Raw genomic sequence first — 26,289 nt, forward strand, 5'->3', positions numbered from 1 at the left:
TTTCTTATAATTCTCTTTCAAACACTTCAAATGTCAAGCATAACATATTGTCTTCAAATGAATTTGATCTGCATCTGATCATCAAATAATACAAAACACATGAAAAGAAGATGCAGTAAAAATGCAGTAGAAGGTGATGTTGATGATGATGAATGGAAGAAAACAATGAGTGAGTGATTAATTTGACAGGAGACAGGAGTATTTAATAGTGTTGTTACATGTTAGAGTGTGTGTCTTTTCAAACTGTGTTCAAATGCATTATGCTTCTTCTCTTTCATGATGAAGATGAAACATGAGGTGGAACAGTATCAGCCACTGCTTCTAAACCTAAATATTGGCCAAACAAAATATGTGGATGTAATATTTATATTTATATATTTTTAATAAATCTTATGACTTTTCTATCAGTAAAAAAATAATAAATAAAACAATTTAAATATGGTTCCATCCTTATATAAACAATGAAAATAAAACACATCTAACAAATTCACACTAAAAAAAAACCAAAGTACTAATAGAATCTACTTCAATTTAGACCAACTACCTAAATCTTAAACCCTAAACCTTAAACCCCAAACTCTAAACACGTTAATGATTTTGATCTTTCTCTTCTTGCAAATGTTTTAACTAGGATCTATTCTCTTTTATGTCTTCCTTTAAATTAAACTTTAATATTTAAAATAAATTGCGAATAATTAAAATAAATTTAAACAGTCAATTAAACTATCAACTTTATATACTTAAAAATGATTATTTATTATGAATTCTTACAAGTTCCAATTTAATTGGAATACAATGATAGGATAATTGTTTTATTATATTATTATTCAATTATTATTATGAGAAAATCATCAAACAAAAATCAATTTTAGTTAGTGATAAAAAAATAATTAATTTCTATATGAATTAAATTAGATATTATATTAGAGACTACAGACATTATTGACATCTAATTTATTCAATATAACACTTAATTATTTTATCTCTAAAATTGATGTCTATTTAGTGATTTTATAGTAGTGTCAACAATCTCTTTGAGTATTCCTTATTTGTCTTAAACTCTTTCATCTTTTGCCTCTCAAATTTTCTTATCAAAATTAGAAACTTTTGTGGCTCGAAACTTTTTGTCTTTTTCTTAATTTCCTAACAAATAATCCCAAATTTATTTGGAATATCATTTGTGAAAAAACAAACAAACATGACTTTGCTTTCTTTCTACATTTTGATTTGGATCGTGGTGTTATTAGACAACAAATGTAATCCTCTTCTACAACTTCTCATAGATATATAGCCTCTTTAGATAAATTTGCATTCTTACAATCTATAAATCATATTTTTCATTAAAGAGTGAAATAAACTACTTGTAATTTTTTCTTCTTCTTACATTCTATATGTCCCATAAGAATGATAACTCTAATGTCATTGTTGAAATTTTTAGGATTTTAAGTGTTTTATATAAAAACTTATGATTTATTTTATTTGTATACTTATATATACAACAAAATGTAACATAATATCAAATTTTCACCAATGAAAACACCTCAAATTTAAAAGTAAATGCTAATATTATATAAAATTACCTAGTTTTATAACTTTTGAAAAACATACTTATAAAACAATTAGTAGTGGTTGTATATTTACATTCACTATTTAGGACTAATATAGATATTTCTTTGAAATAACTACTTAAATTGTTAATATAATTGTTTATGAGAAAATTTAATTTATAGGAGATAAATTTCATTATACACTACTATTAGGGTTTAGGGTTATTAAATAGAAAACAATTTAAAGATAAAATAATTAATTGTTATATTAACAAAATTAAATACTATTTTAAATATTAAAAAAATTATTGATTTCTAAATTAGTTTATATTATTTATAAATAGTTTCTAAATTGATATCTAATTAGTTACAAAGATTTTAACTACCAAATTCTAAATTTTTCTAAATTTGATAGAAAAACATAAATGAAAACATGGTATTTATAAATGATATATATTTATTAATTGTAAATGTACATGATTAATTAAGCTAAGGTATAAATGGATAATCTAAGCAGCAATTAACAAATCACTGGCTCAGAATCCATATCCTTTGAACCAAAATTAATGACAAACAGAAGCCTAACACAGTGTATGATGCAGCTCTTATTGACTCAATACAATAATGGTTGGGAGAGAAAATAAATACTCAGCACACTTGCATTGCACAACTTCAAACTCTCAAACCTTGCTATTTACATCTTCCTGTTCTTGCTCTTGTTCTTCCATGTCACTATCTTCAACATTGATGTTCTTGTACCACTTGGCACACAACAAGTACAGCACAAAGTCAAAGGCTGCAAGCCCTGCAAGCAGAAAGAAGAACCTATCCATGTGCCCTGTGTTCAAGTTCTCAGGAATCCAACCTTTGTTTTGGCCCCTTGCTGTTATGATCATCACCATGTTCACCAGCATGCTGCTCACATAGTTTCCAAGAGAAATTGAAGCCATGCAAAGTGAGCTCCCAAAGCTCTTTATTCCATCAGGGGCTTGTCCATTGAAGAACTCCAATTGACCAACATACATGAAAACTTCTGAAGCACCAACCAAAACATACTGTGGAATTTGCCAAAATATGCTCAATGAACTAGTCTTTTGGCCATGAATTATCCGTTTGAGCCTTGCAATCTCTGTGGCACCAGATGCAACCATTGCCAACATGCCAATAACTAGCCCAATTCCCATTCTTTGAAGCTCACTTAGACCCTTTGGATTCCCACTCAGTTTTCCAGCAAATGGAACAAGGATTTGGCGATAGATTCCAGTGCACACAAGAACACTGCAGATGTCAAATGCAGACATGCTTGCTGCAGGCAAATGGAAACTTCCTATGTAGGAGTTCATCACATCTCCTTGCTCAACAAACAGAGAAGCCATTTGTGTAAACACTACTGAGTAGATAATGGTGCATAGCCAAACTGGTAACATTCTTAACAAGCATTTGGCTTCCTCCACCTGTGTCACAGTGCAAAGCCTCCATGGATTTTTTGAACTTAGCTCCTCGTTCTCTTTGATTGTTGCTGCCTTGTCCATGAATCTTTCCAACATCAAGAACAAATCACAGATATAAGTTTCAATACAATTCACAGTTATGGTTATCAAGTAGGTGTACTAATTCAATCAACACAACTAGGTGTTAAAAAACACAGCATAATATTTTCTTCCATTTCATATGGAAAAATCAAGCATCAAGAACAACTTTCCCAGAAAGAATGTACTTTAAGCCTATTCTTGTTAGGATAGATTTTAAAATAGCTCTGATTTCCTATTATGAAATTGACTTTAAACTTAATTCAACTCTCGTAAAATCGACTTATGAAGTGAGGTTTGCATACACTTATAAAGAATGAATTATCCGATCTCCAAACATGTAGAGTTGAGTTCTTGATTTGGTCCAGATGTTACTTTTTACAAAAGAAAACAAAATTTGTAATCATAACTTGTTATTAAATCTCAATGCTTACTTAAAATCATCTGTGTGCCGAATCTTTCTGCTGCCTTTTATAGCAGATTTTGCACCATCGACCTCAAAAAGTTCTTCTGCCTTTGCTGGAGCAGCCTTCCATTTCCTAAAAACAGCAGCAAATACCTGAGCAATCCTCACCACTGGGTTTCCACATGGCTTCACATATCTATATCTTGGAGTTCCCAGTAAGAAAGCCAAAAAGGCTATGACAGCAGAGACCAAAGATACCAAGAAACCCATTGTCCACTTCCCTGTATCCTCGTAGTAGACCAGCACAGTGTTGGAAAACAAAGAACCAACATTGAGGGCAAAGTAAAAGTAGCAGAAGAAAGCTACTTTTGCATTTTTCTCGTTTGGATTTTTCTCATTGTATTGGTCAGCACCAAATGTTGCTAAGGTGGGTTGGTGCCCTCCATAACCAAATGCCACTAGATATATGGACAAGTAGAAAATGTCGTCTCCAATTGATGAAGGTTTACAAGGAGTATTGCCATCACCACAACCAGCTGGGTTGATCAAGAAACGCCAAGACGACAATGAAGACAGTGCTAAGCCCTATTAAATTCAAAGTGTCAGAAGCTAGAAACTATGTAATACAGACATGAAACTATGCAACACAAACACTGATACGAACATGGATACGACATGAACACGAATACGAAGATATACGTATAATCTTTAAAATATAGGACACGAGAACACAGATCTATATATTATATAAATTGATAATAAAGTTTATGTACACAAGTATGTTTCAAAATGATTTATTCCTTATTTTTATAATCATAATAAAAATTTATACAATAAATTTGAGTTTCTAGAAAATTAATGTATATATTTTTAAAATTGTGTTAAAATCCTGTTATAATTATAAAAAATCCAATAAATATTTTTTAAATTGAAAATTTTGTCTGATACGTATTTTACCACTGTCAGTTTCCGATACGTGTATCCGACAAGAATATAAAAGTTTGATAACATTGTTAAAAGTAAAAGACTAAAAGTAATATACCAGAACGAAAATAAGCTGGAAGACCATGCAGGTTAAGTATCGACCCCAGTATGAATCGCTCAGAAATGCTCCGATCAATGAGAACATATAAACAGTTCCGATCCACTTGCTGACATTATTAGCAGCACTCACATTGTCTTGACCAAGAACTCTGGTTAGGAACAGAACCAAGTTCACGCCAACTCCAAAGAAGGCTAGTGTAGCTAGTGCTTGATTCACTGACAAAACAAACCAAAAGCCAAAAGAAACAACATGTAATCAAACAAACAGATAGATAATTCCACATAAATTTAATAAATCGATTTTATAAAGTTGAGTTAGACTTAAAATCTACTTCTTAATAAATCACGAATTGAAAAATGAATCCATGGATCATTTGTTCATTACCTAGCAAGAGGCTTGCAACTTTAGCTCCTCCTATTTTCTTTTCATCCGCTCTGCTACTTCTCTCCATAGCAGATTCTTCTCTGTAGCTGCTATCTCCTTCTGTTACCTATTTAAAGCAAATATCATTCAAAAAAAGACAATTAATTTTCCATTTTCCCCCCATAAATGAATCTATCTACGATTTTACAGTGGTGTACTTAGCATCAATGCATCACACATACAAATATAATCAGTTATTTTTCACCATGTCTATAACAAGTTTTGGAATCAGTATTGAAGTATTGACACGTTAGACGCCATGTACTTTTAGACGTGTTAAATATGTGTGAAGAGCTGTTCATTACATCTTTCCAAATGAATGTGTAGAAATTATTGTATGAATATTATTGTTGCCATTTGCAGTACCTTGTTTGTGGCAATATTGGGGGAGTTGGCAGAGAAAGAAGTGGCCATTTTTGGTAAAATCTGCATGATGCAAAGTGCATGAACTCAAAGTGATAACAAGGTAGCCAAGAAGAAGAGATGTTAATTGATTGAGAAAGGAAAAGACTTACAAAGGGAAGATAAGAAGAAGTATAAAAGTAAAGAAAGAGTTGAAAGGGTGAAGAGTGTTGTTGATGGTGTGGTTGGATTATAGCATGCAATATATAAGGGTGTGAGGGACGTGGGGAAGAAAGGGATATGAGTTTGAAAGTAAGGTTTATTATTGATGTAGCTGAGCCAAAAATACGGAAATCTGAAATGATTGGAGTTGATAAGAGGAGAGAAAGTGACAATTTGGATGAGAATAGTGGTCATGAACACTCAAAAGAGAAGGAAAGAAATCTTAAACTCTAAAATGAACGACTCTGTGCCACAAACTAGTCACTTCACCCATAAAATACTGACACTGTATGTAGGGACTTGCCCTTTTTTTTACCACCTATTACACTGAATCTGACATCTTCTCGTCCTTTTCAAACTCACATTTTTCATTTCTGATACCTTCACTTCCATTTCACTTTTCAATTATTTATGTGGTAAATCTTTTTTTCCCAATTTTTCAATTATATATTCTGAACCGGTCAGATAGAAAGTATGCATGTCGAGTGGCTGAGAAGACAAGGATGAGTGTAAACGTCACTGGAAATATTACGTGGAAAAGCACACAAGTGTCAGTGTTAATAAGGCATAAAAGAGAAATAAAATCAGTTAAGTATAAAATCGGTTAATAAGAGATAAGTAGAAAGATTAAAATGATATGACATGTCCAATAGGCCCATTAGCAAGTAGTGTAAATGGATTGAATGTTTAGTTCAGTTTTTTAGTTTTTCTAGAGAATAACTAACACAAACACTGACTTAAGCTTTTGAGTGTTTCTGCGAGTACTACTCCACAAATCGAGAGACCAAAAAGTAATTCCAAGACACGAGTGAACGAAAGAAGAGACTTTTGAGTGTTTCTGCGAGTACTACTCCACAAATCAAGAGACCAAAAAGTAATTCCAAAACACGAGGGAGCGAAAGAAGAGGGACTAAAGGAGAAAATAAGGGACTCGAAAGACGAAGTGAAGAAAGATCCTGAAGTCACTCTCTCTCCTATAATTAGTACAAGTACATATTCCAATTTTCATTCATCATCTCTCAACCATCCACTTTGTGTGTTTTTCTTATACTGAAACATCAATCCACCTTGCAGTAAATTGCATGCAAGCAAGCGAATCTCTTGTTTTGTGGTTCTGTTAAACGTTGTTGACAGTTGATGAATAGGTTATTCCACCATCAATATGTAACCACAGGCTAATTAATTGCTTGAATTGAACCTTCCTACAACATGCAGAGTTCCGAATCATGTTATGAAACGAAATCTCGTATTATCCTATTCATCATCTTTGTTAACATGTTTAGTCATGTAAGTAACAGTTCAGTGAACTCATCACCTACAATGCAAAATGTAAAGTTGACATCACTTTGCTTGGTTTGAACACAAACCATTGTGCAGAAAAATACAAGGAAAAGAGTATGACAAATCAATACAATCTCACATAATTGGTCTATAATTGAGATTTTCAAATATACTGTTCAAAGTTGGATTGTATACAGAGAAATATCAGTACTGCACTGCACACTCAAATTATTAACAGCCATTTATGTTGACATAGCAAAATACAACTAAATTTACTCAGTCAAAGGGCTTAGCTTTTAACAAAATAACACACCAATTGAATTGAAGCATTTGCTGAAAAAACCACATAACCTTTTAGGAGTCATTCTTCAAGGTACAAAAAAAACTGCATTAAATATACACTGATTAGTTTATATATAACCTTACTTAAAAATAGATTCCTATTTGTTACCCTTACTATTTTAAAAAATATGCATACAACTTCTATATATATATATATATATATATATATTCATTTCAATTACAGAAAATAACATACTTTGAATTTAAAGTTCACACTGATAGAAAAAAAAAACAAAAAAATAATGTCAATTGATCATGAAGGATTAGGAGAACTTTAAATTATAACCAGTTTTTAAAAAGATTTTAAAAATGAAATTAACCTTTTTATTCAAATATTATCATTTTTTATTGTTGTGTTCATTGACTAGCTAGTGATTTTGATTTTTTTTTTAAATATTTGTACAATTCTCTTAAATCTTATAAATTCAAAAAATATTTTAAAATATTTAAATTCTTGCTATATAAATTATCTTTTTAAATGTTTTACAATTTGTCTTAAAATTTGAAGACATTTGTAGATCTAAATAGTATTTTAAAACTCAATAGACCTTCCTAAAAGTCAATCCAAAAACCTAATATATGAGTAAAAAACTCCCTCTCTTTTGTAGATTGTTCCTTCATAATGACTACAAAGCTAAATAGTTTTGATGAACACTATATGTTGGACTAATTTGCAATGCTCCTACAGAAACTTGAAATTACTATGCAATCACATTACAACTTTTAATGTTATTATTCTACTACAATACTACGACAGAAAACCTGAAATGACCTAATTTTTTATACAATTACATTAAAAAAAAATCTGAAATCACCTAATTTTTTATACAATCACATTACAACTTTTAATGTTATTATTTTAATTTGTTTATATTATTTAATTACAAATTAATTTTTTATTATATATATTTATATCTAAATTCATGGTATAAAAAATTTGTATACAAATTTTAGGGTTTTGAAAGTATCATTTCCCTAATTCAAACCATATTATGCAAGAGTAGATGAGGTGAAAAGATTACTGGTTTTACTAAATTAAGGTTTGAGCCACTTCAGATTTGCTTCACACACAACTTCATTTTTGTTTTATCTACTTGTTCCTTTTTCCAACTGCGCTGTTACTGCTACCAAATTTAGTTTCTACCACAATTTTAGCCATCACAAAACTGAGAAACAAAGTGCCTCTCTTCCTCTCACCATTTTTTCCCTGTTAATTAACCACTGCCACCTTTATCTGTTGTATTCTCATCCCTTTCAAATTCAAAGTTAAAAAAGAAATAACAATAAAAGATACATATTTTGCTATCTCCTGACAAAAGGGACACGATTCAAGGATGATATCAACCCTATGATTTTTAGTTTTCAGTTGAAGGTTTCTGAAGTGTTTCTTATTTATTTTTTCTTGCTGATAAAGAAAAATGAACAGAAACAAGGAAAGTTATTCAGATTGTTGTGGGGAAATCAATTCTGCAGCATTTGACGCCATGCAAGAGGAAAACAGAGCAGCAGGGTCGTTGTTTCAGAAGTTCAAAGGCGTGGTGCCGCAACAAAACGGGAACTGGGGTGCCCAGATATATGCAAACCACCACAGAATCTGGTTGGGGACATTCAAATCCGAAAGAGAAGCTGCAATGGCGTATGACAGCGCCAGCATAAAGCTCAGAAGCGGAGAGAGCCACAGAAACTTCCCATGGGACGATCAAACGGTGCAAGAGCCAGAGTTTCAGAGCCATTACAGCACAGAAGCAATGCTGAGCATGATCAGAGATGGCACCTACGCATCACACTTTGCCACGTTTCTCACCACTCGTAAAACCCAACAAGGCGTTGTTGCAAAGCACGTAACTTTGAAGGGTGATGAGGAGGAGAAGCTCTGCTGCACCCTGCTTTTTCAGAAGGAGCTGACACCAAGTGACGTGGGGAAGCTCAACAGGCTTGTGATCCCGAAAAAGCATGCAGTGAGCTATTTTCCTCCGGTGTGTGAGATTGCAGAAGGGCATGAAGAACATGGCAGTGTTGACGTTGAGGTTGCGTTCTATGACAGGTTGATGAGACTGTGGAAATTTCGATACTGCTATTGGAAGAGCAGCCAGAGTTACGTGTTCACAAGAGGGTGGAATCGGTTTGTGAAGGACAAAAAACTGAAGGCTAAAGATACCATTGCGTTTTTCATGTGTGAGCCTGTGGATTGGAGAAAAGGTGGAGAAGGAGAAGCTTTTGGATTGATTGATGTAATTTATAACTCAGATGATGAGAGAGGTTTGAAGTGTTTTGGAGAGTTGGTTTGCAGTGAGGAAGAAGAAGACACCAAAGAGGAAACCATTGAAAAGGATTTGAATGCACAAAAGGGTTTGAGACTCTTTGGTGTTTTCATCAAATAGTTTTAATTTAACTCTCCAAATCTCATTTTATAAACCGATTTTACAAGTTTGAATTAAGTTTAATCACTTCTTAATATGATATCAAAGATCTTTCGAACCTATCCTAACAATTATTTGTTGAAGTCACCTGCTAGCAGACCTTTATCGGACAATCCATAATAATATAGTCTCATACATTAACGTGAGAAGTGTTTATAACTTGATGCAAATCTCACCTTATAAAACAGTTTTTTGATATTAAATTAGACTTAAAATTACACTTCTTAATACTAAACAACTATATCACATTTTAGAGTATTATGAAATAACACCAACTTTTCTTTATATTTTTTTAACATCTATATAACCTCCTTTATACTAATTTACTTTGTAATATTTTAAAAAAATTAAATGAGTTTATATAATATATGTTGTAGATCCACATCGACTAGATATTAGAGTCTTTCATTGTATATAATTGTGTACAAACTTCAACCTCATGAGTCAGTAAGTTGAGTTAGACTTAAAGTTCACTTTCTGATATTGTATAAGAGTTATTTCGAGTCTATTCTAACGAATATTTAAAAAAATAGCATAAGGAAATATATATAATCTTGCGAAACTTTGAATATAATTAACAAAATTAAATTTGGGTGAAAAAGATTATAATCAATTGAATTGTAGTTTAATAGGTAATTTCTCAAACAGAATCATATTAAGAGATTTTGAAAATGTATTTTTACTATTCATGCATTAAGAGGGACAACATGTTCTTTACATGCTCAATTTCTGGGTAGGTGAAGAGAAGTTTGTTCTGTTGAGATGAAATAGAAGTAAAGAGAATCAATTTTGTTTTTGGCTTACTTTTCCTATTTTTTGGTATTGCAGGCACGCACACGTCTTTTGTGCGTCTTAGATATACGTTTTAGTTAAAAAATTATTAATTTAATACAATTTAATAGAAAAAAAATATATTAATTTTTTAAAAATTTAAATTTATTATATAAATTGTTATTATAATTATAGAATAAAAAATAATTTTTTTATATTTTTCTATTAAAAAAATTAAAATATATTTATACATTTATTATCAATTTATATAATTTATAATTATATAATATATAGATTTATATGAAATTATACTTAACTTTTATGTTTATCTCCGTTGTGTTTATATTATCGTGTTTATATCTATATCGTATCAATATCTATACCATTATTTATACTATGTTTTTATACTTTATAAATAATAATTAAAAAAATAAGCAAATTAAGAAGAAAAAGAGAAAGCAATTTTGACTGAAGCGGGAAAGTAAACCGTCATTGAAATTTCCCCACTCTCATTAAAATTCAAATCCTAAAAGGGCAAGGTAAAGGGTTCAAGAAACACTTTTGAAATTGCTTTCAAATTTTAGCAAAACCCCTTTCAATCCCAAATTAGGGTTTTGGGTTTTGACAGAATGAAGCGTTCGCGCAGAGGCAATGCTGATGCCGATGCCGATGGCGTTGCCGAGGGAGGTGCCAAGGAGAAAGCGGCGAGCGAGCAGAACCCCGCCACTCGCAGAGTCATACGCTCCCAGTTCCTCAAACTCAAGACTCTCATCAACGGTACACAACATTACCACTCACTCTTCAATTTATTTACAACGCTAAATTCAATTTTTATCCCTAATTACCTAACCCTAAACACACCTACCAGAGAAACGAGATGATTTGATGAACACGGAATCCGACAACTTCGACACAATTTTGGACGAGTTCGACAAGTTACACGACCAAGGTAGGTAGCTGTACTTGTTCCTTTGCTATTGTTCTCGTTTTTGTTCACGTTGTTATAATCTTAACTTTGTAGTGATTGGTCTGGTTGGATGGAATTTTGCAGTTGAGAAGCCCAGAGAGCAGGTTGCAGATGCAGAGGCGCTGTTGGATCTGACGCGCACTCTGTTTGGATCTGTTAGGTCTTTGGCGAACGAGGGTGTCACCCCTTCTCAGTTCGTTTCCTCTTTGCTCATACGCCATGGCCAAGGCCAAGACTCAATCGATTGGCAGAAACTTGGCCTTGCGGTTTCCCCAATCTTCCTCTCCGTTCATGGCTCTTCTACCATGTCAGTTCCTCTCCTCTATTCCTTTCACAATTCTATAATACTTTGTTCTTATCTTGTTTTTTTTTATAGGCTTGGGCCCATGGACAATGAGTTCAAAAAACGAAGAACCGGAGTGCGCAAACACCGTGATCCTCGCCCAACCGTAACTACTAGGCCTGAACAGGTCACTCCCCTTTTCATATTCCTAGGCCATTCCTACAAAACTTTGTTTCACAATGTCGTTACTACTTGTTTTAAGTTCACGGTGCATGAAAATAAAATTTTGCGCATGCATATTTACCTTGGTGACACTTTGTGGCTGTTGTGAAACAGATTGATTTATCTATGTATTTTATGTTTGTGAGTGCACTGGTGTTTATTCATTGTTGTTTGTTTCGAGCAGCTTGATGAGGCTGGTGCAGTGGAAAAAACTGATACTGACATAAACATGGCAACTATGTTTAACATCTTGAGGAAGAAAAAACGTGTCCGACTTGAAAATTTAATTATCAACAGAAAGTCTTTTGCTCAGACCGTGGAAAATTTGTTTTCTCTTTCATTCCTAGTGAAAGATGGTCGGGCTGAGATCAGTCTGGATGAAAATCGTTTGCACTATGTTTGTAAGATGTGTTTCCACCTCAATCGACTGAATACTTGTTTCGTTTTTCTTTTTTGTACCATGGGTACTTATGCTGTCTTCTTTTTCAGGTCCTAAAAATGCTCCAGCCGCTAACTTAGTATCATCAAAAGAAGTTTCTTACACTCATTTTGTATTCAGATATGATTACCAAGATTGGAAGGTATGGATGGTACCCGAATGTAAGGTTGGAATTCAAGGAGCAATTGGAAATTTAATTCTATGATTGACTTTTTATGGGGTTGCAATCATTCAGGGTTACAACATCATTGTTTAAAAAGGGAAAAAACTGATAATAATGTCATGAGTGGTTTTCAATCCTGACAGTTTCAATGTATGTTGTATAGCACTGGTAGTTAATTAAAAATATATGTACGTTGTTGATTTTATGAAGTGTTGAATTATATGCTGTAGGCAAATAATACTATAATTCACATGCCTTTTTCATTTAAAGGCCTGGACATTAAATTACAAGCCTCTGTATAACCCTGCCAACGTTGTTTACAGCTTATGAAAGATGCTGTGCCCGAAGGGGAAGACTTGATGCCGCATCGGGATCAGTGTTGTGCTGGTGCTGACCCTCAGGAAAGGAAGGGTGGGGATGATTCCCAACTTGCTTTGGCTTTAACACCTATCAGGAAGCTATCACGGAATCGAGGACTGGTTGTGCAGGAGGAAAGTGTTGTAGAAGAATCTCCTGAATGTGACGAAGAAAATGCTCCCAGAGCAGGGGCTATTCGTAGGTGTAAGCGTAAACTTCATTAGGAAATGGCATATTAGGTCTGAACAACTTCAAATTTACATGAATATGTTTTGTTCAGCATGCCAAGCTGACCTTTTTTGTTATATAGAGAGAATGTAAATACTTGTAGGTCCATGATGCCATGCATTTTGAAAGCTGGATGTATTGTAAGCTTCCTTTTCTGTCTATATTTCATCTGCAACTCTTCAGAAATTTTTTCTTTGCATACAAGTATATTATGTTGGTGAAAAGGGTAACATAATAGATCCAGCTGTTTGTGATTGGGTTTCAAATGATCTTGCTCCAGTCAATTTGGAAAACTACTAAAACATATTAATCAGGAAACGTTCATTCACGTTGGTAGAGTGAGGTGAAGGCAGAATTTAATCTCCAGTCTTTATATTTATTCAAAACGGATTTTACCATTATTCACAACGGATGTCATAACATTATTATTCATTTGAAAGAGTAGCTCCTCTATAAGGCACAGGTATCGCTTTCAAAGGAATGGCTTTCCTTAGCGTTATTCCCATCCCCTCAGTCATGTCCATCTCCTCTGGTTTGAGGCCATCTGGCAAAACCCAATCAAAGGAGTGCAAGAGGGAGCCTAATGCCAAGGTAAGCACACGAGAGGCCAGTGGCATGGCTGGGCACATTCTTCGACCCGAACCAAAGGGTATAAACTCAAAATGACGTCCTTTGTAATCCACCACAGTTTTTGGCTCCAGAAATCTTTCAGGCCAGAACAACAAGGGAGCATCCCACACTTTGCAGTCCCTCCCTATTGACCAAACATTCACTAAAATCTGTGACTCTTTGGGAATATTGTAGCCAAGGAAGTTAAAAGAGTCCATAGCCATATGAGGAACCATAAGAGGAAGAGGTGGGTGAAGTCTCAGTGTCTCCTTGATCACTGCTTGGAGGTAGGGAAGATTCTCTATGTCCTTTTCTTCCATCTTCCTATCGGACCCTATTTTGTTCCTTAACTCCATCTGCACTTTCTTCAGTGTTCTTGGGTTGTTCAGAAGCTCTGCCATCGCCCATTCGATTGTGCTTGTTGTCGTGTCTGTCCCTGCAGTGAACATTTCCTGCAACCGAGTACTTTCTCAGTAATACTGCTTCAATATATGACTAACTACTTAAAGATGGAACCAAAGAGTAGTTATATGAAGCAAAACCTAGTTGAGGGACTTACAAAAATAGTGACATTAATAGTTCTTGGAGAAAAGGTATAGTGCTGAGAGGAAGAATCCCCACGAAAGGACAACAACACATCCAGGTAATCTTTGATTTCCTTTGATCCAGAGTGACCATTTTCCATCCTTTCGTTGATGAAGGTCCCTGCAATGTCAAAGGCCTGGTTGACATGGAACTGTGTCTTCCTCCTTATACCCTGAGGGTCAAACCACTTTAGAATTGGCAAAAAATCTGCCATGTTGGGCTTCCCAGCATACTCCATAACCTTGAGTGCATGGTAATAAAATCTATCCCCTCTCTCCGTTTCAGACTCCAACAAATCCTTTGAGAATATGAGGTTCCCAATAAGGTTAAAATCCATCAAGAACAAGAACCTCCCAACATCAACAGCACGTGTACCAGATTCACCAGCTTCTTCTATCAGCTGCAACATGCGGTGTATACACTTTGCACGCACACCTCGCATGGCGTCTAAGCGACTTGTGACAAAGAACTCAGTGGTGCAGAGTCGCCGGAGCATGCGCCAGTGTGAGTTGTACTGAGAAGTTACGATGGATCCCTCACTGCCATTCTCCCCTCTCATGGCCTCATAAATCTTCCTCCCTGCAAGAACCACATCATGGTTCTTGAACATCTCACCAGCCACTTCGCTCGATGAGATAACCACTGTGCACATCGACCCTAGCCAAAGGGTCATGATTGGACCATGTTTCTGAGCCAGTTTTGCAAAGGACTCGTGTGGTGACCAGCCCAGTTGAAACATGTTCCCAACCACTGGCCAACATCTTGGTCCTGGTGGAAGCTTACCATGCTCTCTTCCTTCCATCACCTTCTTCCTCACCATCATCACTAACACCCACATGGCTAACACCACCAAACTCACAACCTCGTATTCCATCCCACTTTTATGTTCTTTGCTTTTCATCTGTGTTCCATTGTTACTCTTCACATGCTTTCTATATATTGCTTCATGCCACTAACATACACACCATTCCATGGCAAAAAAAAAAAACAATTTTTGCTTTGTCATTGTTTGGTGAGAATATCTCTTCCAGGGATTTAGTATCCACGTACCCATCAAGTTCCTCCCAGGTAATATCATTTTCATATGTTGTTTCTTAGTTAAAGTTTATCAACAAAATTCTAAACTATGAATACAAATTATTATTATTATTGTAAGTTGTAACTACCTCAAACTTCCGATTTTCACCCGACTGAGAACAATTTTTAAACTATAAATAAAGATTATAAAGTTTTATAATTACTAATAATTCAAGTGATTATAGCATTTGTCGAAATGCAGGTTGTCCTGATTGATGAGAGGACGTGGATGAAAAGTTGTGGAATTGGTTTTATCGTACAAACAAGTATAAATTAATCCCTGTTTGTGTTACTGTTCATTTGATGTTGTTTTTTTATTTAGAAAGAAGTGCGTAAGTAGTGATGAGGGTCGTATAAAAACGATGAATCAAACAATCGATGAGCTTGTTAATTGGCGGCGAGTACGGGAATCGCGGTTAAGGACCATATTATTTTTTAATATTTATATCAATTCTATCACTCAAATATTTTTTTTCCTCCTTTCATATCACACCCATCCATTTATATCATTTTCTTATTCAAAAACTTATCTTTAAACATCTCTAACAAAATTTAAAATATTGTAATATAATTCACTTAACATTGTCAACTAGTATACTCATGTTATTTTATAAATTTTTTGTGTGTAGATTGTAATCTATGAAACTCAGACACTCTTTTTAAATGATGTGTCGGTGTTGGATACTCGTATCGGACACCAACACTTGTATGACATGTATCAGTGAAGTGTATTTGTTGGATTTCTAACAATTTTGGTACGGTTCTAACACAATTTTAAAAAGAAAAAATACATTAATTTTCTAAAAACTTAAATTTATTGTATAATTTTTTATTATAATTATAAAATAAGAAATAAATAATTTTGAACCAATCATGAAAAACATTTTTATGCTCCAAAAAATAATATAAAACATACTTGTGTACATAAATTTTTATTATCAATTTATATAATTCATAATTATATAATATATATTTAGAAATTATAGTATTTTCGTATTCGTATTCTTGTCGTATTAGTGTTAATGTCAATGTATGTGCTACATATTGGAACCCTAAAATAAACAAAATATCTGTTATATCTAAAATATATTTTTAAGCTAAATATATTGTAAAAACTATATTTTGAAATTTTCAGAATATAATTTCTAATATATGAAATACATACGAACTTTGATTGCTCCTCAATTAACCTAAACAAAACTCACATAATTGAAACAGAATTTTTAAAATATAAGAAATGCACTCTAGAGCAAAAGTTGGATTCCCCTTAATTCACGTAAAAAAAAAAACTCACATAATTATAAATGTAATGTTAAATTAAAATTTTAAATTTTGTTTGCCAAGTGATGCTAAAATTAAAAAAAAAATAAAACTCTATTTCTTTAATTTATTATGTATTATGTAAAAACTTGGACAAAGTAATGTTAAACTCCAAAAATCTTGAAATTTAGCATGATAGAGGAGGAAGTAGTGCGACTTTTTTAATACTTCAATTCATTATGCATGTGAAGTATTTCATTTTTAATTGTAGAGTTTTATTTTTTATGTTTTATGTTGTTTTTAATGTATAAAAAATTAAAATGTTTTATCCTTTTGTTTTAAAGATAACTATTTTAAAATTTAGGTGGATAAAGTTATTTGAAATGTTTAAGATGAGATGAAATGGGTTGAATTAGTTATTATAAAGTGGGTCAAGCTAATGTATCAATCCCTATTATATAACTTAATTATTTTAAAAATAAATCATTATCAATAAATTAATTAACAACTATTTAAAATTAAAATCTAACAATTCGGTTATTTTTTTTATTATATATTCAATATAATCACAAATGCATAATACAAATTTTAAGTATAATTTAATCTTAGGTTAAAGAGATACAAAAATAAAATAAAAAATACATGATATAATTTATTAAAAGATAAAACTATATAAGTCAGTATAAGGTGGAGGTCTCGATATTTTGATATTTATAATTGTTTATTTATTTACTAATTTGAATATTAAAAATATGAATTTCTATTTCTTTCTTCTCTTATTTTTTATCAATGCAAACAACAAACTATTTATTGATCTATGACGATTAAACTAATTTGTTACTTCAAAATTAATTAATTTTGATAATTTTTAATTTTATAACGTTAAAAGTGATTTGCACGTGGATCTAGTATCTGTCACAAACTAGGTTGGACTAAAAAAGAAATAATTAATACAAATCATTCCAACATTTGACAGACTATCCTGAATTATTGGCTCTAATCAAAGTAAAATATTTTTTGTACATCATCGATAAATAAATAAAAGTTTAAATATTATGTTTATTTTAAGAATTATTTAGACAATATTCTTTCATAATTTTTATATATAAAATAGTGATACAATATTCAAAAAAAAATTCTGACTATTCAGTTGACGGTCCATGTCAAGTTGCTTTATTTATTTAAAATAGTATAATTTGGTGGTAGTTTTTATATGGATTGAACATATAATAAATATTCTTTTTGATATTAGCAAATATTTTAAATTACAAATAAGGTTGAAACAAAAAAGAACTCATAAATATTCTTTTGTGCTTGCTAGCATAAATTTGGCTCTTTCTTTCATGTGATACTCTATACTTTTTCATAGCTTTCATGTGATACTCTATACTTTTTAATATATCAAAGTATACTTTATTTTATTAATGTTTTTCATTTCAAAGTCAATGACTCAAACAGAATTATGGATTATAAAACTGGAATGAAAATAACTTTCAAATTTTAAAATTCATGAGTTTATTTAGAAAAATATATTTTAGATTATATTTCCGATTACAAAATTCAAAAGTATTTATAAATTTAAGAACATCTTTCAAATTTTGTAATATAAAATATACTTTTTAAAAGGAAAAAAGAATTAATCTAAAATTTGTATATCTTTCAAATTATACAATCCGACCCATGTTTTCTAAAATTTGAGAATTTTTTTTTATAATTGTAATATATTCGTAGACCGGTGTACTCGTTTTAAATTTAAAAAACTTAAATAGAAAAATATACATTTTCAGGGACAAAATGGTCTTTTGCTTGAGCATTGGGTGCGAGAAAAAGTTATGAAGGTGCAGGCAGAAAGGCCCATAAATTTTGAATGTGCAAAAATTGGTTTCTCCAGCCCACTGTGACCCAAGCTATCATCCAACTCCCAACCACCAATCCAACTACCAATTTGTTTTTCCTTCCTACCACTTCCTCATAATTATTTTTAAGAAAAAAAAATGAGAAATATATATATATTTTTAAATTAATTATTCAATAAATAATATTAACTTATATATAAATTAAATTTCAAAGATATTTCCTCTCCATATACTTTTAAAAAAGACTAAAAAATTAACTTTTGAATAAATTAAAAATGAATCTGTAACACATTTTCCAAATTTAAAATTTTATTTTTGAAAACATTCACAACCCACCACAACCAAATTATAACCCCAAATATTATTATTCTTTTGATATTATTTAATTACAAATATACTCTTTATTATATATGCTTACATCTAAATTTATCACATAAAAAATTATATAAAAAAGACATCTTTTCTCTTTATTTTTGTTGGTGAAAGTGGTTTGGAAGCAGTGATGAGAGCATAGTAATTAATAACATTGATGCATATTTGTGTTTGATAGGAAACGGTTTTGGTGTTCATTGTGGTGGCTGTGATGTCAGACAACTACTTGCAGGAGTCGTTCACGGTGGAAAGCAGCGACGGAGTGAAGCTGCGTACGAGGGTGTTCAAGCCACGAACAGAAGAAAATGGCGATTTGGGGATCGTTTTGGTGCACCCATATTCCGTTTTGGGTGGTTGCCAGGGTCTCCTGAGAGGAATCGCTTCTGGGTTGGCTCTCCATGGTTACACCTCTGCCACCTTTGACATGAGGGGTGTTGGCAAATCCACTGGCAGACCTTCTCTCACTGGCTTCGCTGAAGTTAAGGATGTCGTTGCTGTCTCCAACTGGCTCTCCAACACTTTCTCTCTTCCTAGGATTTTGTTGGTTGGTTCTTCCGCAGGTACTGTTTCCCATCTCTCAGATCAGATCTCTCAAATTCGTTTCAATTTTCTCATGCCAATCTATTTCACACGATCCACTCTCTGGAGGAACACATCTTGCACCTACCACTAATTTTAGTGTGGGAGAAAGTTGTTTCTTCTACCACAGATTCTCTTCTTTTTTAATAATCTTTCAACTTTTCTCTGCTTCAAGGGAAAAGACTCATAAGGGTGTTTGTTGCTTTAAGCAATTAACTGGAAGTACTTTCCTTTGTATCTCAAGCTCTCACTTAGTGAAATGTACTTTTTGAAATGTTATAATATCTAGTCAATAGATGAAATCTCCAACACCCCAGACTATAAGTTCAACAAATAATTACTATGATACATTCAAAATGGTTCAGATATCATATTGAAAATGTCCTAATCTCTAGTCTGATATTAGCAGCATAATTTTTTCTTCTATATCTTAATGTATCAATTGCGTGATTCGTACCTCTTTTACGAGTAAGGCTTGCCGGTGTGGTATTTTCTTGTACTAGGAGTTGGGTTAGCTCGTAGCTGTATGGATTGGATTTTGGTTATTGAAAGTGTTTGCTGTTTGTGATTAGGGTTCACATGATCTCAAAAGTTCAGTGGTAGCTTTATCTACTGAGGTTCTAACCCTGTTGTAGAGCAGTATGTTTTTTACTCCTGGTTCAGATACAGACTCATTTGCAGAAGCTGCTTTCCATTTTTGTGTTGAAATGATACTTAACTGAATAGGATGCGTGCTTGAGGTTACATGAGTTGCTAAGTTAGACTTGTGGTGGTAATCGACATGCTTCTTGTCTGTGAGAGTTTCCCCTATTCATTCACAAACTGAATGCATTAGGGGATGAAGTAATTGGCACCATCTGGCATGGTTGCATCAATGAAGTCTGAACGAATTGCCATATATTTAAGTTGTTTCTTTTGTTGCAGGTGCACCTATAGCAGGGTCTGCTGTTGATCAGATTGAAAAAGTCATTGGCTATGTAAGCATAGGTTACCCATTTGGAATGACTGCCTCAATCCTTTTTGGACGACACCACAAAGCCATCCTACAGTCAGCGAAGCCAAAACTCTTCATTATGGGAACGCAAGACGGATTCACAAGCGTAAAGCAGCTGAGAAATAAGCTTAATTCTGCAGCAGGACGTGTTGAAACACATCTGATCGATGGTGTAGGCCACTTCCAAATGGAAGGGCCTGGTTATGACGCTGAGATGGTGGATCTCATCATTAAGTTTATCGCATCACTGTAAAGACATATAAGTGATTGCTGACTGTGAATTGCATCTGTATTGGGACTAATTTATGTACATAATCTGACTTGTTAAAAATCTGCATATTAAACTCTTCATGTGTGTCCCCTATTCCGCCTTCTAAATCAAAGGAATCAGATAATGTGTAAGCATAAAAACCATGCATTCATAATTTGTAATTTACATGTTACAGCTACATATCACTAAAAAAAAATCTGGTGCAGAGTGCTTAACATAATAGGTAAGAAAAGAAATCCACGATAATAGACATGGTACGCTATGATAGCCATGTTGCCAACTTCCTATAGATGCTAAGATGGAACACTGGTCTGTCTTGGTAGTTTATGGGGTGTAGCCATCTGAACCATCGAGTACTCTAACACCACCTGGATTATGCTGTTGTTTCTTCCAGTGTTTTTTCTGATTCAAAGACTGCCCTCGTGAAAAGGGAGGTTCTCCATCTGGCTTAAGGCAAGAGAGTTGAAGGAACATAAAGTATGAAAGACTATTGTAATCACTAATCTAAAATGGAATAAGTTAGTCAATAATACATGCCGTGTTTCATCAAGAAAGTTATTTGCTAGCCAGAAAACAAAGAAAGAGCCCTTATTCAAGGCCTTGTAAGTTCTATTTCATCATCATATACTTAACCACTGAAGTGGCAAAAAAGTTCATAAAGAAAACCCCACTCCCCAACCCGTTTTGCTGGTCTACTAGCAATATTCAAAAATTAGGATACAACAGAATGTGGTGAAAGCTTTAATTATACAGGGACAAATTTCTAGTTACTTAGTTATTACCACTTTCTCCCTCAGACACATCTCCGAGCCTGGCAATTGCATTAACAAGAGCCTGTTCATGTTCCTACATTTCAAAAGGAGAGCTATGATCATTGTAGAAATTAAAGATAGATAAAAAATAAAGCTGGAACTAAGAAAATGGTTGATACTCACTTTTAGCATTTTCTTTGCTTTCTCCATTTCAATGGGATCAGGAGGATTGGCAGTAAAAACCTTTTCAACCTGTTTTGGTTCCATTCCGATAGTTAATATTAAGGACCCAAATATTTGCATCATACAGAGTAGCCAAATCTAACTAACAAAATTGGAAATTTCTATTGCATATGCTTATACCTCCTTGATAACCTTATCTGTATGGAGTATCTGAATATCATCTGTAGGCTTCTTCTTGCTCCCATTTTGTGATGAAATCGAATCTTTCTTCGGCTGAACCTTTGTCATTCCCCTACCTCTTCCAGCACCAGTAACTCCACCACCACCAGTAACTCCACCACGAGACACCGACTTCTTCAATCCTCTACGCGGACCAGGTTGGCCACCTTTACGAGATATTTCAGGATCCTCACCCTCCCAACGAATGTCTTCTGGAGATATCTGCCATATTGAATAATTACAAGACAGTAACTATGATTTCATCACTGATTGAGTTGATAGTTAGCATCACAGACACAAACTCCTAATACTAACTGATAAAAATTAATGAATAGATAAGCAGAGACAGGAAAATTCTTTACTACAATAGAAAATCTAATACATTTTTTGCACACAAAATTAACAAAAAAAGTAATAAGTAATAAGTAATCGATGTAATCAATAAATCAAGAGAGCAAGCTTATTTATATTTCTTTGTGACAAATTGTGACAGACTAAAAGCATTTTCTTTTGCAAATGAAAATAGAAGAATTCCATTTTCTTTGGTGTACACTGGTGGCAACGGGACCAACCTAAGTCTTCATGCATCTATTCCAATCCCCGCGACCGGGTGGTGACCCTCATGAAAATAGAAGGGTTCGTTATATTACAAAAAATCTCAATAAAACTGTAATCAAAGAAGTATCAATATTGTCAAATTAGCATGTCTCAGGAACCTAAGGCAAAAGATGCATCACAATGTTATCAGTTACAACATCAAGTTTAGGATCCCAATAAACAAGTGAACCAAAATTTGAGCATGTAACAATGTATCTTTGGAGCGAGGTGTGGCCTGATTTTTGTTTTTTAAAACAATCATCTCACACAAACTGGAAGTTCCATTTGTTTGCATCAATGAAAAACACTTAGAAAGGAAATCACCAATCAAATGCTGGTCCACGATAACCAAGGACAGTGACTAATGTCATTCCCTTCAACCGGAAAACACACTAGATTTTAGTTTTGGGTATGGAAATGTTTATTTCATCAAATTCACGAGATACATCCTACCCCAAAGGAATGAGATTATGAGACACATGGTTAGCATGGGAAATGTAAGATATGTGAAAACTATAAGTTCACTTCTCAGGAGATAAATATTGCTTACAAAGAAAAGAAAAAGACAAGCAAAAGATAGGTCTACTTTTGGTGTCAGTCTAGCTGAGATGTCAAGTTGCATAGTAATGCCTAACATGAAAGCTTTTATAAGAAAAAAAAACTAGGTCTAAATGAATGGTATGCTATTATAATGAACATGAATTCATATTAATATTGCAAGAATTTTACCTCTTTTAGATCCACCCACTCCCATGTTTCATTTGCTGAATTCATATCATAGACCAAAGCATGCCGTCCCTACAAAATATTTAAATAGAAATATCAGAAGATGTCTGTCTTCCTCAGTTTTTATAGTATACTACAAACGCACCTCAGCAGAATTATAATCAGTTATAACAGCTTCATAGAAGTGGTTGTCTTCCGGCCACCTTGTCCAAACCTTCCTTCCAATACAAGGATCATAAGAAGCTCCTTCAGCAGGTCCTTTTGCTGCAAAAGCACCAGAAGACCCCCCCTGATTAGTGACCTGGCTTCGGCTTGTAAGTCCTGATGAAGGGAACTGTATGGACTTCAGTGAGATGCACGAATCAATGTTTTTTAATTTTATTTGAGCAAGGGAAACAATGACCATAGAGGAAGTGTAACTCGGTATTTTGTTTTCTTGATATCCCAAAACCAAAAGGCTTACTGTTTTTTGCTTTTTGGTCTGTGTTCCTGATGGAGGTCCATGCTTTATTGTGGATGGTGATGGTTGCATAGGTCGACGAACTGTGGGAGATGGTGCACCCAAGGATAATGAAGCCACAGATTTAGACATCTTTTGTTTCTTACGAGATGCCGAAACGGTTGGGCTGGTATTGTGATTGTGAACTTGTTCAGCAGTATATACAGTTCCAGATTGGAGCCCATTTCCCTTTCTCCACTCCCTAACAGCACAACTGGTTACACCCCACATTGAAATGCAGAGCAAACCACAGTTTGCTCGATGGTATACAGAAACTTCTCAGTAGAATATGACAAAATATAATATGACCTTATCCTGTGAATGATCTCATCAGCATTGACTCTTGATAGAAGTTCTCTGTGTTCTTCATCTGATACTCTTAGCTCCTTTCTAAGCTCTGTAATTAAACTTTCTTTTTCCTGAAGTACACAGGAACAACAAAATCATTGTCAGTACTATCCAAAAAACACCATTGTAGAAAGACAGACCAATGAATTGAGACAAAAGTACCCAAGTGACTGCGTCGGATTGCGCTTTAAAAGCCCGCAGGACAGAGGTGTATGCTTCTTGCTCAATGTTATGGATTTGTGCTTCCATGTCATTGTGTATCCTAGGAAATGAACCAGAGCCCATGATTGCTGATCTTCCATTTCCAGTTACAGCAACATGATCTGGATAATGAAATCTATTTTTCCGTTGATGGGAAGGAGGAAGATCATCATCTGTTCCTGTTTCATATTATGAAAATTAATAAGCAAAATGTTCCTTCATGTCATTATTCATTACACAATTGAAATGTTCACTCGTATCATTCTCATATCTGAAAAAATTTATAGATCATATCATTATCACCATGTCTGAATTCAACAGCACAACATTGTACTTGTACGTGTTTTTAAAAAATATTATTGTCCCGTCTCCTTCTCAGTTGAAATAACTTTCTACAACATTTGGATAATACGAAAATTACTACATATGTGTTCGATTGAAGGATTTAAGATATACATAAATGACACAACATGTAAAAAAGTGAAGTGTGGAGATCACAATCAGTGCATAAGATGAAAACTAAGATTAGCATGAAGGTGGATAATTCCTACATTTCAACTTAACAATTCAAACTCAAAGATGAACTTTAATCCTAACTCAACCTCGTAAAACCAGTATATAAGATAAAGTTTACACGTATAAAGAATAAAATATCTTAATCTCTAGTCAAAGTTATTAACAGATATCAAAATTCTAATTCCCAAACTAAGCTCCAAACTCATTCTAGCCACTATCTATCCTACACCTTCTCCGATATAGCAAGCTGCAGTTATTCTGAATATTGAGTCAGATGAAAATAAAAAATTGCATATAAAGTTGCACCTTAAAAAACACAATGCTACAATACAACGTAAACAAAAACCCAGTAGATAAAGGTAGGATAGGGTTTGGTGACCACCTAGAAAAGACACAATCAGCACACTCCACCTAAAAAAACCCTAAAAAAAACAAAATTTTGAAATCACCCACCACTGCTATCGGAGAGATCAAATTCCATACCGAACCTCAAGCGTCAAAACCATAAAACCAACCAATCAACTTGTTCAAGCACGCGAGTTCCTCACTGTTGTTAACGATTGAAAAACAAACAATTTTGAAAAAAACGCAGTTTAATTCGAACCCAGAAGCAGAAGATAATTTTGAATTCGAAACACAGAGACCAATCTACGCGATCAATCTCTTCCTTTTCACCTTTGATGTTTATGATTTTTTTTTTAATATTTGGGTAAATTTTTATTCGGGAACAATAGAAGTATTTCTGGCTTCACCAATGTTCTTCTCCTAATTAACACTAATGTTAATTGTAATGATAATTAGTTAATACTAATGCTAATTGTATCAATGTAACATTCAAAATAATTATTATAATATAAGATCATGAACATTGTTATAGTGACAACAATAGCTGTAAATTATGATCATGATGATGGTTACTGATATTTGAAGATGATAATAAAAGTCATTAGCGAATAACAACGATAATTATTACGATAATTAAATAAACATGGTTCTTTTTTTTTTTTACGAAAAAAGTAAATTAAATTCTTATATTTATGATAATAGAGTAATATTTTTATTATTCCAAACTCTTATGTGCCTAGATTCCTAAAATTATGATTGTTTTTTCACAAAATTATGGCATTTTTTTAAACAATTAAAAAACATAAATATAATTTTTTTTAAGAAAGAGTCGTAATAATTTACTCTTTTATTGATAATTATACGCAAATGAAGTAACCTAACGATTTTGTTTTTAAATATTTTTAGTGAATATTAATTAGGATGGATGAATTGAATTAACTTTAACACAGTTTTGGGATTCAATTGGATAATTAACCTGCTTACTAAATAAATAATTGAAGTTGAGTTAAAATTTAATTCGTTAAGTAAATGAGCTTAATTTGAATTATTGATAGTTATGGTTGAATCAATTGGATTTATCGTCATGGAGTGATTTCAATGCTTCTCTAGAAACAATTGACGTGTGATGTGACATTCATCAACAATATAATTAAAATATTTAAAATTATATCAGAGATTACAAATTAAAATACAAATAACTAAAATTACATATCTATGACATTAAAATAATACAATCGGTATATTTAAATTTGAAGAGTAATTATTTCACAATATGAAAACCTAAAATCCTTCCTACGAGGTTTTGACACGTT

The 26,289-nt window shown here is 33.1% G+C and overlaps 6 protein-coding genes across 10 annotated transcripts; 3 read left to right on the plus strand and 3 right to left on the minus strand.

The window, feature by feature from the left end:
• Positions 1-1,986: 1,986 nt before the first annotated feature.
• Positions 1,987-5,761, minus strand: LOC137828514 (protein NRT1/ PTR FAMILY 7.1). 2 transcript variants are annotated; one of them, XM_068635122.1, is made up of 6 exons: positions 5,466-5,761; positions 5,317-5,376; positions 4,912-5,017; positions 4,525-4,742; positions 3,511-4,067; positions 1,987-3,083 (listed from the first exon to the last, which is right to left on the minus strand). In XM_068635122.1, the coding sequence occupies exons 2-6, from the start codon at positions 5,362-5,364 to the stop codon at positions 2,228-2,230; spliced, it is 1,785 nt and encodes a 594-aa protein (XP_068491223.1). In that variant the 5' UTR covers positions 5,365-5,376; positions 5,466-5,761; the 3' UTR covers positions 1,987-2,227. The 2 variants fall into 2 exon arrangements, with proteins under 2 accessions (XP_068491223.1, XP_068491222.1); XM_068635121.1 differs by having other exon boundaries at positions 5,317-5,475.
• A 2,794-nt stretch (positions 5,762-8,555) lies between these two features.
• Positions 8,556-9,518, plus strand: LOC137827934 (AP2/ERF and B3 domain-containing transcription factor At1g51120-like). The gene has a single exon (XM_068634308.1). The coding sequence runs from the start codon at positions 8,556-8,558 to the stop codon at positions 9,516-9,518; it is 963 nt and encodes a 320-aa protein (XP_068490409.1).
• A 1,251-nt stretch (positions 9,519-10,769) lies between these two features.
• On the plus strand, positions 10,770-13,173 carry LOC137828337 (non-structural maintenance of chromosomes element 4 homolog A-like). The gene is made up of 7 exons (XM_068634857.1): positions 10,770-11,105; positions 11,197-11,277; positions 11,380-11,602; positions 11,672-11,765; positions 11,985-12,201; positions 12,290-12,381; positions 12,726-13,173. The coding sequence occupies exons 1-7, from the start codon at positions 10,958-10,960 to the stop codon at positions 12,981-12,983; spliced, it is 1,113 nt and encodes a 370-aa protein (XP_068490958.1). The 5' UTR covers positions 10,770-10,957; the 3' UTR covers positions 12,984-13,173.
• A 158-nt stretch (positions 13,174-13,331) lies between these two features.
• On the minus strand, positions 13,332-15,767 carry LOC137828336 (cytochrome P450 76A1-like). The gene is made up of 2 exons (XM_068634856.1): positions 14,156-15,767; positions 13,332-14,048 (listed from the first exon to the last, which is right to left on the minus strand). The coding sequence occupies exons 1-2, from the start codon at positions 15,080-15,082 to the stop codon at positions 13,413-13,415; spliced, it is 1,563 nt and encodes a 520-aa protein (XP_068490957.1). The 5' UTR covers positions 15,083-15,767; the 3' UTR covers positions 13,332-13,412.
• A 3,038-nt stretch (positions 15,768-18,805) lies between these two features.
• On the plus strand, positions 18,806-20,668 carry LOC137827805 (uncharacterized). Its single transcript, XM_068634133.1, has 2 exons — positions 18,806-19,306; positions 20,250-20,668. Exons 1-2 carry the CDS (start codon positions 18,958-18,960, stop codon positions 20,570-20,572), a joined length of 672 nt encoding a protein of 223 aa, XP_068490234.1. The 5' UTR covers positions 18,806-18,957; the 3' UTR covers positions 20,573-20,668.
• A 50-nt stretch (positions 20,669-20,718) lies between these two features.
• Positions 20,719-25,582, minus strand: LOC137827803 (protein EMSY-LIKE 3). 4 transcript variants are annotated; one of them, XM_068634130.1, is made up of 10 exons: positions 25,085-25,582; positions 24,077-24,294; positions 23,876-23,985; positions 23,531-23,768; positions 23,213-23,401; positions 23,071-23,139; positions 21,706-21,966; positions 21,526-21,594; positions 21,373-21,436; positions 20,719-21,033 (listed from the first exon to the last, which is right to left on the minus strand). In XM_068634130.1, the coding sequence occupies exons 1-10, from the start codon at positions 25,110-25,112 to the stop codon at positions 20,915-20,917; spliced, it is 1,365 nt and encodes a 454-aa protein (XP_068490231.1). In that variant the 5' UTR covers positions 25,113-25,582; the 3' UTR covers positions 20,719-20,914. The 4 variants fall into 4 exon arrangements, with proteins under 4 accessions (XP_068490231.1, XP_068490233.1, XP_068490232.1 ...); XM_068634132.1 differs by having other exon boundaries at positions 20,719-21,037; positions 25,085-25,387; XM_068634131.1 differs by having other exon boundaries at positions 24,077-24,288; positions 25,085-25,262.
• Positions 25,583-26,289: the final 707 nt, after the last annotated feature.

The sequence above is a fragment of the Phaseolus vulgaris genome, chromosome 7, assembly GCF_000499845.2.
Source record: "Phaseolus vulgaris cultivar G19833 chromosome 7, P. vulgaris v2.0, whole genome shotgun sequence".
Taxonomy (NCBI): Eukaryota; Viridiplantae; Streptophyta; class Magnoliopsida; order Fabales; family Fabaceae; genus Phaseolus; species Phaseolus vulgaris.